Source organism: Aptenodytes patagonicus, chromosome 12 (assembly GCF_965638725.1).
Source record: "Aptenodytes patagonicus chromosome 12, bAptPat1.pri.cur, whole genome shotgun sequence".
NCBI lineage: Eukaryota > Metazoa > Chordata > Aves > Sphenisciformes > Spheniscidae > Aptenodytes > Aptenodytes patagonicus.
In genome coordinates this window covers 13,756,732-13,770,062 of record NC_134960.1, presented here as the reverse complement: position 1 = coordinate 13,770,062, position 13,331 = coordinate 13,756,732, and the positions used below count along the sequence as shown (strand labels likewise).

General features: G+C 43.2%; 1 protein-coding gene and 1 long non-coding RNA gene across 5 annotated transcripts in view; one reads left to right on the top strand and one right to left on the bottom strand.

Annotated features, from left to right (window-relative positions):
- The first annotated feature begins 6,345 nt into the window (after positions 1-6,345).
- LOC143166038 (uncharacterized) lies at positions 6,346-10,564 on the top strand. The gene is made up of 3 exons (XR_012996362.1): positions 6,346-6,517; positions 6,625-6,727; positions 10,508-10,564. It is a non-coding gene; the product is annotated as an uncharacterized LOC143166038 (long non-coding RNA).
- The window catches only part of LOC143166037 (5-hydroxytryptamine receptor 4), a 152,669-nt gene continuing 148,161 nt past the window's right edge, over positions 8,824-13,331 (bottom strand). For 2 of the 4 annotated variants that reach the window (XR_012996360.1, XR_012996361.1), the window contains exon 8: positions 11,837-11,897. Coding sequence is in view for 2 of the 4 variants with exons in the window: in XM_076350043.1 (XP_076206158.1) it covers positions 11,810-11,897 (88 nt within the window). In the remaining 2 variants the exon portion in view is untranslated. Of the gene's footprint in view, positions 11,898-13,331 lie in introns of all 4 variants that reach the window. The other 2 variants (XM_076350043.1, XM_076350044.1) reach the window with 2 other exon arrangements.

Genomic DNA, 13,331 nt, shown 5'->3' with positions numbered 1-13,331 from the left:
GAGGAAAGGAGCAAAGGAGATGAAAAGAATTATTTTCCTGCTCAACCTTCGTTAGTGAAAAAAATAAAAAATTATTACTAGTACATGAACAGGTATAGTGCGTGTCAGCAGGAGCTGCTGTACAAACAATAATTTGCTTGCCAGTCTCTGGCTTCAGTGGTGTTCTGCTGGTGACGAGCATACACACTCGGTACTGCATCAACTCCCACGTGAAAAGCTGTCCCAGTTGTAAGGGCTGAAAATGTCTTGATTTGTTTTCCACCGTGAAGAACAAAAAGTTGCAGTTGTCATTTGGGTTTCTGGTTTCTTCTTTTGTGGATCCTTGAGTCACTGCACTAGGGGATGTGTGTTTACAGTAAAGATTGCTCTGACATCAGCCCAGATTTGCTGATGGGGTGTGCAGTAGTCATGAGTGTTTTCTTTTGCAAGTTGTTCTTGATTTTGTCAACTGAAGAGGGTTAACTGCATCAAACGACTATCTGCAAGAGCAAGGCAACTGAAACCTGGTAACGAGCATGAACTTGATTCATAAACCCTTCGTTCATGTGCTAAGCTGTCTCTGAGATTTTTACGTTACGCTAAATCTTTGCCCCTGGGGGTTACTTCTCCTTTGCAGGGCTCGGAACCTGACCGCTATCCGTATTTGAGCTCTCTAATCTGAATTTTTAAGATCGTTTGCCCGTCTGATCCAACTGAAAGGGTCGGATGGGTTTCACGCTCCTCTGCGCTGCGGCAGGGCTATGCAGCCCGTCGCTGCTTGGCTTGTTTGGCAACGACTGGGCGAGAACGTCAGGTCGCGACGTGCCCCGGGGCTCACGGCCGCCGAGGTTTGGGCGCCCGCGGCTCTTCAGCGCCGGCTCGGGGCGGACGGCGCGAGGCCGGCTGGCGCGGGTCTCGGCGGGCGGCAGGGGGCGCTGCCCGCCAAGGCTGCCGGCGCGGGGCTCCGCGGCAGCGGCTCGCGCTGCCCGCGCTTCTCCGCCTCCTCCCCCGGCAGGCGCGTGCCGCCGGCGGAGCGCCCCGGGGGCGGAGCGGGCGGGGGGGGGGGGCGGAGCGCGCCCCTTCCGCGCCGCGGGGGCCGGGGCCGGTTCGGCGGGGTGGGAGCGGGCCCTGTGAGCTGGCTCCTCTGCACCGCTGGGCCCCTGCTGAAGTCCAGTTTCCGGGAAGGCAGGTTCACGTGCAAAGGCTATTTCAGGAGCGGTTTCTGTATAAAGCAGTATCTCTTGCAAAGTTCCGGGTGCTTCAGTTTCATGAAATTCTGGCGTAAATTTTTTGACCGCTTACGGGAAACTAAGGCTTAGAACGAAGTCAATTACGGTCAAGAATTGTTCTCCTGTTTTTACTTTAAATGGAACTTTTTTCTTTCTTTCAGAGACACTTTTCACTTCCTTGCGCGAGATGCAAGTCCTTTTCGCGACACGGGTTCATAACCTCTTCTTGAGCTAAGATCAGCAAAGAACAGCTGATCTACATAAAGAAATACCCTTCTATCAGAGCTCTAGGTGAACTAAGTAGAAATCAATCACTTCCTTTCCTTCTTTTGGTGGTTAAGCAACTTGATTCCGGGAGGTCACGAAAGGTGCAATAGAGTATCTTTAGACGTTTAAAAGTAGTATGTATTGTACCATGCCAAATCTCCTGCATGCCACAGAGTGTTTTAACAATCTCTTTTAAGAGAGTTTGATGTAGTATCTAGAAAAGGTGATACTTTATGTCCATTTCATTTTCTTAAGTCCTACGTATATCTCCAAAAGATCCTATATACCATTTGGAAAACTGTCACCACATTTATAGACGCAGATGTAGAGATACTAGGCTTGAGAAATTCTGGTTTGCAGCTTCCAGGTTGTAAAGGGTTATGGTCTTTTGTGTCTGAGCTTCCCCTGTCTCTCCATTTTGTTTCCTTTTTAGGCAGTCTGTTACTCAATTGCCATGTTGAGCCCTGGAGGGCAAGAAAGGGTTTCCATTGGTCTGCCTAGCTGTTAAACTTTCCTCAGGAAGCAGCCCAGATGCCTTCTGTCTATGTGTGACAGGCTTCCCTCTTAACACTGAAGCCCGGTCTGACACCTCTCTTTTGGTCTCTGGCAGGAGGAACAGGCTGCTGTCACTGCAAATAAGATGGCTGAGTGATCCTGCTCTGTTCATCTTTCTACCACAGAGAAAACTCCATCTGGGGCTTTTAGCTTTACTGTGCTCTTGCGTGGCAGCTTTGGAATTAACTATGAAATCCATTTACAGCCCACTTAACAAACAGTGATATTTGCATCTGGATATCAAAGCAAGCTGTTTGCTGGAGTTCAAAGGCAGCTTTGCAAACATTAAATCTGATAGGTAAGGAATATGACAAAGGAAATCTGATGTGATTGCATAATTTCTGTCCCCTGCTTCCTTCATGTGCTTTGCACGTGTGTGGCTTCAGGGAAAAAATTAAACAGGAAAGATTATCTTCCCTAGGTTAACGCTGACTTAACAGTCCTTGCTCAACAATACACTTCCTGGGTGGGTTACACCTTTCTTAGATTTATATGCCTATAGTGCAGATGCACTAGTCAGAGGGGTCTCCTCTTACAGTCAGTGAAGAGAAATAAGCGCTTCCAGGGCTAATTCAGCTGGCCAAAGGCAGGTATTGACTAGCTCTCCACTAATTGGAAAGTGAGTCTGAGATGACTTGTGCCACTGCAGGCAAGTGCTTGAACTGCTTTGTGCCTCTTTTTCCCCACAGCAAGTAGGGGTAACAGCTCTTCATGAAAGAGGATGCAGTGATCGTGGCTGTGAGTTGCTCAAGTACCTGAGAAATGTCATCTAAATAGAGAGTACGTAAGGTAAATAGGTAAAGCAGAAAGCGTGCTTGGGACGTGGGCACTGTGGAGAGAGGAGCACAGAACATGGTGTCTCAGAGATGGGCAGTATGCCGGTTCTTGCTTTTTTCTCTGATTTAGGAGAAAGACAAAATCAGTGTTTGGGTTTTGAAAAGAAGAGGATTTTGAAGGTATGTTTTTATTTGAGGAAAAGCTATAAGGAGTTGGAGATAGGAATTTTGCCTCTATCCTCACTCTAGTCTCTAAGCTCTTCAGTGTGTTAGAAGCAGCTGCAGACTCCTGCCCTTGCCCATGATTTCTGCTCTGAGTTACTAGTCAAGCAATTCAAGCTCAATGCCTTGTCAGGGGGAAGACAGGGCATTTGTATGTACATGTGTGCACTGCACATGATAACAGGACAGCCAAAACTAGTGCCCCATCAACTGGAGAGTTTCCATTAGCTCATGAACAGCCATTAGGTGTTGAGATGAGATAAGGTTCCTCCATTGCAGACTTGTTACAGAGCAAAACCACCAGCTTTGCAGGGGAGAACTTCTGCTTCCTGCAGTATGATGTCTCCGAAGGAGTTACCTAAGCTGGAAACACGCCATTTAGTATGAGAGCGTGAGATACGTATGAATGCATAGGTGTACATTGTTTGTGACAAGGGGTAAGGAGACATTTCAGTGTCGGGAACTACCCAACCCGAACTGTGGATGCTGACCTTGGTTTAGCCCGTCCAGCTATATCACACACTTCCAAAGAAAGGTGAGGCAGGAAGGTGAAACATGATAGCAAAGCAGCACAAGAAGTGCTTAACTTTTCTGGAGGTATCACCCCAAAACCTGGCTTCATCTCAGAAGAAAACCTTTGGCTGGAAGCTTTCAGTACAATGACTCATTATTTTGAAGTGCTTTATTTATGAAGACCTACAGCAACCCCCAGCTTTCAGGGATAGGCTATTCTGAAGAAGAGCTACCTGAGAAATGGAAGTATTTCTGGTAAGGAAGGTGCTTGCAGAACAGTCTTGTGCAAGAAAATATTCAGGATTGTGACAGGATGGGCTGTTAGAAAATGTCCTTGCTTCCACAGGACAGATGGATCAAAAGCAGAAGCAGAGGATAGGTCAGCTTTCTCCTTCAGCAAATATTTCCTTTGATGATCCGCAGTTTAGATGTGAGCCTTTACAAATAGAGCTGTAAAGGACAAATGAAAACCTGTACATTGGAGCTCTGGTATAGAAGAGAGAGGTGGAAGGGTTTATCTGCTGCATATAATCGTGCTCTGTGGACAAGCTACCAAACCTGTGGCTGAACTGGAGGTCTGCAGACAAGAGTCGGAGGCTAATAGTGAGAGAGCATAATGACAGTCCCGCTTTGGCTGCTGCTGTTTGTTTGCAGAGGGAGGACAGGAGTCATCTTTTCGGGTTTATTAGATGAGGGCCATACTTCTGCCGTAAAAACGAGCAGCAACATTTTCACTCAGTTTTCAAAACATAAGATCATGTTTCTCGGTTGTCTACACTGGCCAGCTCCGTAACTGAGGTGGATTTCTGCTTGAGAATATTTCCCGATGTAGTTTAATCTCCTTCTCTATCTCTCGATCTCTTCCTCCTCCAGGAGCAAAGAGAGACAAAAATCACAGATTTTACATTAAAGTTTAACTCTGGCTTTGCTGCACTCCTCTTTCCAACTCGTTAGTTGGGCAAGGAAGGGAGGAAGCAAGTGGAGGTTATGGGTTTAAACGTGCCTGGTCTAGCAAAGGGCAAAAAATCTGGCAGTTTGAAATGGGAAATGAGTTGTGGTCTCAGATGAGACTGTCCACAGGGAGCCAGCGCTGGCGACACGGAACTCGGTGTAGGCTCTCAGGGTTAGATAACTCCTCTCTTGGCTGCTCTAAGCTTATGCAAGAGGAGCACGGGTGTTCACAGCTTGAATTTCTGTGTGAAGATGATTACCAGTAATGATCTTGGGACTGCCATTGAGGGCTGTAAAGATGGTAGCAAGTGAATTGACTCTTTCAAAGAGAGTAATGATCGAGTGTAATAGTGGGGCACAGTCACGGAAACTGGTATGGAGTAAACATGTCTGTGTTAATCTGTGTAGTCCTTAAAGTAACCCCTGAATTAATAGCTGTTGTTCAGTCACTGGTGGTAGTTATTGCAATAATGCTCTAGATTCTCCTTTATGTTTTCTGTTTTTTACAGATAGAGGGATGCCCTTGAATAGGGTTGGATATAGAGCTTAGTGATACGAAGATGACCGTTGATACGATTTGACAGCCCTTTCAGATACTCATTATGTCAAGAGCCCTGTTTGGTGGGTGGGATTCAGCTGTCAGGAATATGAGAACAGATTCATTACTGAGGCTGCTGGAAAAGGATTTAGTTCTGACACTCTGTCTGGATCATTGCCTGACTGAAACACACCCCATGGCAGCTGGAGGTCCTCATTTGAGGCCTCCCTCATCTTGACTTGGAAGAAAGCTTCAAGGAAGTAAAGTGTGCTACTTACTCAGCAAGGAAATAAATTTTCCTCTTGTCCCGGAGGACTGAGAAGCCCCCTTCACAATATCTCTTAGGGGGTACAGACCTTGGCACTACAGCAGTTGTGTAAGGAACATCGGCTAGCACTGCATTCCCATTCTGTTGCGGTCCAGGAAAGATATTTAGGGTTTCTCTGGGTTTTTTTAACGATTGATTTCAAGAACTTCAGAAGATCAATGAAAATCATTAAAAAATTACAGAATTCTGTAAATTGTCAAATAATGTATGCTAAAATAATGTTAAGCTCTTCTGCCAAATCTTTGAAGTCCTTTAAGTAATAAGCACATATTTGACAGGAAATCTACTAGACTTCCTAATAGCATAGGCAATTTCAGTTCAGTTTAACAGAAGTAGTGGAACTCAGATATTGGGTAAATTCTAGTTAAATTATATCTGTTTGTTTAATTAGGTGAGAGAGTTCCTGTGATAAGGTACGTCTTTATAAGATGCTGAGTGAATATGTGATTATTTTGGATTTGGAAAGATTTAAGCTCTACAAAAATTGAAAGAACTAAAAGCTTTTGTATATTTTTATTGAGTTCATATTAGTAGAAAAACACCAACAGATTTATTGCCTTTTGGCACGATAGTACTCAGATGGCTCGGGAAATCTAATGCAGAGAAAAAGATTGGATCCTAAACTACTGAAGGATTTACAGTTGACAGTTACAGAATGAAAATGCTCTCCTTGGCTTTAGCGTTTACAAAGATGGGCGAGGAAAACTCTTCAGAATGACTCAGTCTGCTGTATGTGGGCTGCCTGCTCCAAGAATCCATCATTTTAGTGGCGTTGTTATGTATTTTTCAACTGTGCTAGGAATTAAATGGACACGATTTGGACCCAATTGGTTAGTTCTGTTGCACACTATTAAGTCAGGCTGATGCCAATAAATACCTTAAATACCTTTTGATTCTTCCTCATCTTTGCTGAGCAGAGACATTTTTGAGTGTATTCCATTCTAAAAGCCACAATCCTTTGGTCAGATGGTCTTTAGGTTGAAGATACGTGTTAGTAATACCTAAATTGAGAGGTATTTTGAGACACACAAAAGCATTTAAGTACAACTAATACACTATTGCTGATTATTCACAGAGCTCTTGATCCCATTTAGGGGACAGTAGGAGAAGGCACGGTAAAATAAAAGCCATTTTGAAGTGTGCTGAAGTCAAAGGCAAGGTGAGTATCAGTTAGCTCTCTCAGCTCTGACTCATATTCAAGTTTTCAGTGGTTACCTAACACATTTCCAATGTACATTCTCCCTGAAGTGTCCTTTGTTATAACAGAGACTCGTGGAGGACCAGAGTTTGCAAAAAGAAAGAGATCTGGAGCCAGGGATTCATACTGCTCAAAATCAAGATGACCCTAATAATGGTTTTCATTGCTCACGTGAGTCCATTTCGATTGTACTCATACTGCAAGCTAGACCAGCATCACAGTGACCCTCGAACCTGGGACTCCTTCAGGTAGACATGCTAGGCCAAGGTGTGGGCTTCTATGATTGCAAGTAAATCATAACCAGTAGTGAATTAAGCTTACTAATACGACAGTATCTCGGTAAGCAAACGGTGGTTTTATGTGCCCGCTATCTGCTTGTGACTAGAAATGTGCAGAGAACAGAGCATTGAGAAAGGGGTTTTCAGTGTGCCGAGTTTGTTTTTTCCGCTCGAGTCCTCTGCACGTGCATACTATGTGCATGGCCTCTCTTTGAAGCATACACTTCTATATTGAGATCGGGAGGGATTTTAGCCTTCAAACAAGCTGAATGTGGAAAATGTAGATTGGAGCCAGGCACTATGTGGGTGAGAAGCGAGTAAGGGCTTCCCACGCATCTCTACAAATGCCCCTCAGCTCCAACACTGTCAGTCCCTCTGTTTCCACTGTGACCTCCTTCTCAGCTCTGCTAATACACCGCAACTGGAGTGTAGGCACAAAGGCAATGTACTGCGGTGTAATGCAAGTGGAAGCTATTGCCTTTGTTTTTAAGCCACTGTGGTAAACTTTTTCATTTCTTATTGTGCTTAGACAGGCATCAGATCCTGCAATCGGAGCAGGTCACGTATTACATTTCTGAACTAAATGAAAAGGGTTTTGAGAATTTATTGAAAGCATTTTTCTAATTGTTCTGCTGGGATACTGTTTCTCTCTCTCTTCCCCCCCCCCCCCCCCCCCCGACTAAAAACTGAAAATATATTCAGTGTTGAAAGAACTGTGAAGGATAAAAGTGGAAGGGACATTTCCCCATAAGGATTCATCTGTCTGCATGGTGTTTATGAGCATGACCTGCTAGTACGCTTGGGCTGCAGCCATATCTCCATACATCTCGCTAAGCAACACAGCTGCTGACTGCCTCGAGCACTGACATTTACAGAGCGTGTATCATCCAGTTATTGCTTCACATCCCTTCAGACAGTCTTGATCATCAGCTAATTAAAGTGTGTGGCCTCTTCTGCACTCTTCCTTGGAGCTCCTGTTTTGTGAACACAGCTTCCTATTGGTTACGTGTTTTATTATGTCTCCGAATTTTACTTTGCAGCGTGACTGTGACTTCGTTTCTAGCTGAGTAAACTGAGTATCAGAGACATGGAAAGCTGCTCAGTAGAAAGGATGGCTCACCTCATGGTGTTGTGCACTCTGACACTGCCTAGGGCCCATTCAAAGTCAGATGGCTCACAGTTTTAGTGTTAGGCTAGGTTTTCAATCTGCCTCTGGAAGTAGTCAGCCTGTTGCTCTGCTTCCCTCTTTCAGCACAAGTAACCTCTGCATCTTTGGATTTGCTTGTCTGGGCACATGCCCTGCTATCAAATGTCATGCAAGATCTCAGAAATGCTTCTGGAGCCTAGAAAAATACAGAAATATGGAATACAATTGTGTTGACAGATCAGACTCCTGAAGACAGTTTAGCAAAGGCCCAGCCAGCCAATTTCTTATTAGCTAGCTGTTCTGCTAGCACATTACCTCTGGCGAGGAAAAGTGTAATCAGTTGTAATCCAAGAAAACAGCTACAGCAGGCATCATGCTTAACACTTCTGAGGCTTACTGCATTCAAAAAATGTGAGGTGTTCCCAGATCATAAATGTGGTGGTGTGATAATTTGCTGATGAGTATTAGTATATTTAAGTGAAGAAATAAATATATGGTTATTAGAGTGAATCTGTGAGAGATGGCAGGAAAGAGATGCAAAGGAAGGAAGAAAGGAGCATCCTACTTCAGTCAAATTCACTGGGAAACTCAGAGAAACGGAGCCGCGCAAAATTATATCTTACTCCCTATTAGCAAATGCCTGTCTTGAGCGTGATGCCGATAGCAGTGACATCTCTCAGTGTAGATAGTGAGAGATGAGGTGGACGCAACACAGGTAAGGGAGAAAGAGGGTTCAGTAACAATCTAAGCAAAAGCGTGGGGAGAAAGAGAGGCGGTGCATGAGGCAGGATTGTTCTGGTAGATAAGCATTAGGAACTTGTATTATAAGCCAAGAGCTCATCAGTATTTTCAAAGCAATGGGGCCAGATTCTCCCTTGCTGTTATAGCTGTTTGAGTATATTGTGAGGCAGGTGGAAAGTATTACTTGGTAGCATCTTATGTTTTGAGTGAAAACAGTACAAGAAATGAGCATGAGCTGGAGTTTACTGCAATGTACGTAGAGGATTTTTTTTATTTTTAGAAACAGCCAATGCATTACACGTTATTCAGCACAGGCAAAGACTCTGACACCGCTAGCCAAAATGGTCAATGGGAAGGTGAACTGAGAGGCTACAGGAGCAGCAGCTACCTTTAGCAAAGGAAATCAAGTATAGGTCCTTTCCATGAGACAGCTTCATTTCCATAGAAATTCTAACATTATTGATGATGGACAATGTCACTTGCTGGGTTCACAGAAGCATTGCTGAGATTATTGACTTATTAAGCAGGAGCTGCCAGGTGGTTCATGACAGGTTTACTGAGTCCAACAAGCAATTAGCCAGAGATGACACGGAACATGGACATTTCGTGTTTGGTATTTCATTCAAACATGGTGTTTGGCATTGGAGCCTTTTTTCCAATCAGAGCTGTTGACCATTTTGGCTAGGGAGCTACTGATCCTATTGATAGAGGCTTCTGAACATTGCCCATGAGTAAAATTCAGTGTTGAGAAGTTAATTTTAAATTAAGAAGAAATATATTACTGAAGCACATAAAAATATAGGAGAAAACAACACTTCAAGGACAACAGCGGAAACAAAGAACACCATCACTATAGCATCCCCATGCTGCTGGTTCCATATCACTACGAGAAATTTCACACCAATATTTTGATGCCTTTTAATGGGGACAGAGAAAAGGTTTTCTAGGCTTTCTTTAAGAAATTTGATACTTGAGGTGAAACCAAGACAACCTGTTCTGCAGTCTTGCATACCCAAATCCAGACAAAAGCCCATGCGAGCAGTTCCACAGAGGTGCAGATCATAGGACTAAAGCGGCCCTGGATGGATTTTTTCCAAACTTTCAATAATGGCCTATTTTTTTCACCCACTGCTCTGTTTTGGTGTTAACAATAGAGTTGAACTGATAACGAGTTCTTTTGGAAACACAACCCTGTAAAAAAAGGTCATTGCTAAATTGTTCTTAATGATGAACCAGGAATTGGCTCAAACTATCTCACCCTCTCTTTTCAAATAGCTCATGTTCTTCCCATCAGCACCTATCACCACAAACACCAATAGTTTGTCTCTTTCTACCTGCTAGCTATTTTCTACATTGGTAAGTGTCTGGCTTCTTCTAATTAGGGCTGTTTCTGCCCAGTGGCCTTTTGAATCCCAAAGGAAAGTGATGTGAAGCTTTAGCAGTGACTTTTATGAGGAAGAAGTATTTAAAGAAGTCAGACACCATGGCAAGGAAGCCAGTTGTTCTTATCACGCACAAATTTTTTTCCTAGTGAGCAACATTTTGGTTTGTTCAAAGCAGGATTTGTTTGTTTGTTTACCGTAAATACCTGTCACATAGCAACAGAAATATTACTAAATAATAATACATGTAATGTTAAGCTCCTGGGTCTAGAAGCTTTTAATGAAAAAACCCACATGTTCCTGATAAAAAATAATAAATAATGTCGCCTTTTCTTTTTACATTAAAAATATCTGTACATGATTACACAATATAACAAAGTACAATTTTATTTTCTACGCTCAGGGTGGCATCTCTGGGTTAGATCTTCATCTAAAAAGGGTAGAGGCTTGTAGTCTTGATCCTGCGTATTTCCCACTGCATGAAAATCATTTTCCCAAAGTTGTGAAGTCTACAGCTTTGCCTACCCTTTCCATGCAAAGGTGGAAGCAGCTCACAAGGAACATAGCAACATCTACATGCAGGAAGCAGCTAAGGACTGAGATCTTTGCAAATGGAGATGTGCGTATGGTGATATTTGAAAGTCTTGAAACTTCTTGCCTCAACTGGAAGAGAACAGAAACAAATAGAAAAATAAAGATGGAAAATGTAAGTAGAAGACTGTCTTCCTAATGTAGCTAGAAAAGTTTTTTAGATGGTATATTTTTCAAGATGGCACTTAGTGATCTATTACAGACTGATTCTGTCTCTTGGCCAACCTTTCTTCTTAGTAAGAATGCCCAAAGATTGCTCAGATATTTGCTCAGATGAGGACAGCACTGGCAGCTTGCATGGGGTTTGATGGCCACATCCCGTCCATTGGCCTCCAAATGGCAGAGGATGGCCACTCTCTTTTAGCAATTGGGCTGGATTGAAGCAGCGCTTGCAGGGCCTTCCATTAGTGGTGAAATGCCTCTGTAGGTCCCACTCCAGCTTGTCAGGCACTCCATACACCCTATGAGTCTTCTAGCAATGAACTTGGCCAGGAAACACAATAAAAGCATTTACAAAGAAAGCTCTGCAGGGTAGGGTGAATCAGCAGCTCATGCTGACCTTTCACCAGTAACTATAATCAAAGGGCAAACATTTCCTCTTATTTTGCTAAAGAAAACGTAGTGCTGTTTCTCTCCTGACAGCAGCCGGTCACCAGCGGGCAGGATCTTGCGCAGATAAAGCAGGCATTTAGTCTCACAGCATGTTAGGGCTTTAGCCAGAACTTGTAATCTTTAAGATCATATCACAGGACAGAGAGGTGGCTTGTACACAGATGGCAGCTGGAAAGGAATAACAGAAGTCCCTGCACTGGGTGATTTGTATCTGTGTTGTTTCCTTACATTGACAGAAATCAGCTCACTCCTGGAGTAAGGCTCTGACGCAGTCATATAGTCCAGCTGTCCTTGCAGCTACAGGAAAGTCTCCTCAGCCGTTCTGCTCATGTACCTTCCCATGCCCCCATCAATCTACACACGAGCAGCTGGACATTCATATGAAGTCAGTGCAGGAGGCACCATGACAATGCAGATGAATGAGTTTTCATAAAGTCCTGCTGTCCGTGAATCCTTTGGGTATCCTAAAAGGAATCTGTTCCTTCCTCTTCTAGGACTGTGACTAGAAACAGGACTCGTGGGATTCAGGGTCATTGTGGATGGGAAGCTTCTCATGTTCCTGATGATGCCCGTTATGTAAAACGGTGTACCTGGGAGTGGAAAAACATGAAGAAAGATTTGTTAGTGCTAGTTAAAAGGACAAGCTTATGTAAAATGAGTTCTTGAAAACTCTAAAGTACATCATAAGACAGTACATCTTCCAAATATCCAGATCCCACATTAAGCAAATGTGAATCCCTACTTTGCTCCATGACAGGAAGCCAAATCTTCAGTTTGATGCAGTCAAGGCAATCCCTGAAAACCAAGAACCTGTTGGTTTTCATGTATCTAAGGTGCAGCTGGTAATGAGAAGAAACCAGACCAAAGAACTAAGAAACACTGATCATCTGTGGGTGGACTAAGCTGAAGGCACTTCAGTAATGTCTTCAATACAAGCATTTAAAGAACCATTTGATACTAGTTTGGGAAGTGAATGCTGTTTAAGACGAAACCAAGACCAACATTTTGGGGCATTTCCATGTACAAAAGAAAGTAGTCTCTGTCTATTGCAAAGTTGGGTTTAATGCCAATTCTAGTATGTCTTATCAAACCACTGCTGTTCAGGTTTTATGTCCTTTGGAGGTATCATGTCATGTATATACCTTTCTGATATTTTTCCGGGCTTTGGGCCAGATACGGAAAAGCAGAATTCAGTTGTAAGGAATTCCACATTATCTCTTACCCTGTGCCTCATCTACCAGCGCATTTCCTGCTGCCCATCTCAACATGGCTTTCTGAACAGAACTGTTGATTTAGTTTGCTAATGACATGCAGCTCTTTTCCCTAAGTGGTGTGTAATGCTTAGTAGGAATAAGCAGATCTGAGGTGATAGCAAAAATGTTGGCTAACTGGAGTAAAACTGATTTAGCACATCTTTTAGAATTTCACATCTAATCATTCTTGCTTGCAAACCCCCTGAAGGGTACAGAGCAAGCCAGGTATCTTCCCTTGGCAGTCCATTTCATTTAAACTAAAGCTGAACCAAACCATCCTTCGAGTAGGTCCAGAAGTAGGAAGCTGCAAAAATAACTGTAAAAACATATTTTTCCCTAGTCCAAATGCATATCGGGGAAATCAGGTCTCTGTTAAGACTTTCCTCTCCCGAGTGTTTACACATGTAGATATATTATTTCTCTTACTAACAAACATCCAAGACATGCCTGAAATATCTGCATCCCAACAGAGATTAAAAAAAGAAAAAAGCCTAAGAAAATAGCAGTATATATCAGTTCTCCTGCTGTTAGTAGAGGGAAAAGAAGTACTATCAGCCTCGGGATTTGTTTGAATAATCAGTAGAAAAAAGGTCTGGAACTCCTCATTGTCTACATATTCAAAAACTGATACTATGACATCAGTTTATTTGGCATTATTAATCTGGATGCATCTCTTTCTCCATTGAGTATACTTGGGACTTAGGCTCCTAATTAAGGTGCTTACAATGCCACTGAAATGTCTGAAGGAGATGATCAGAACATCCTACAAAT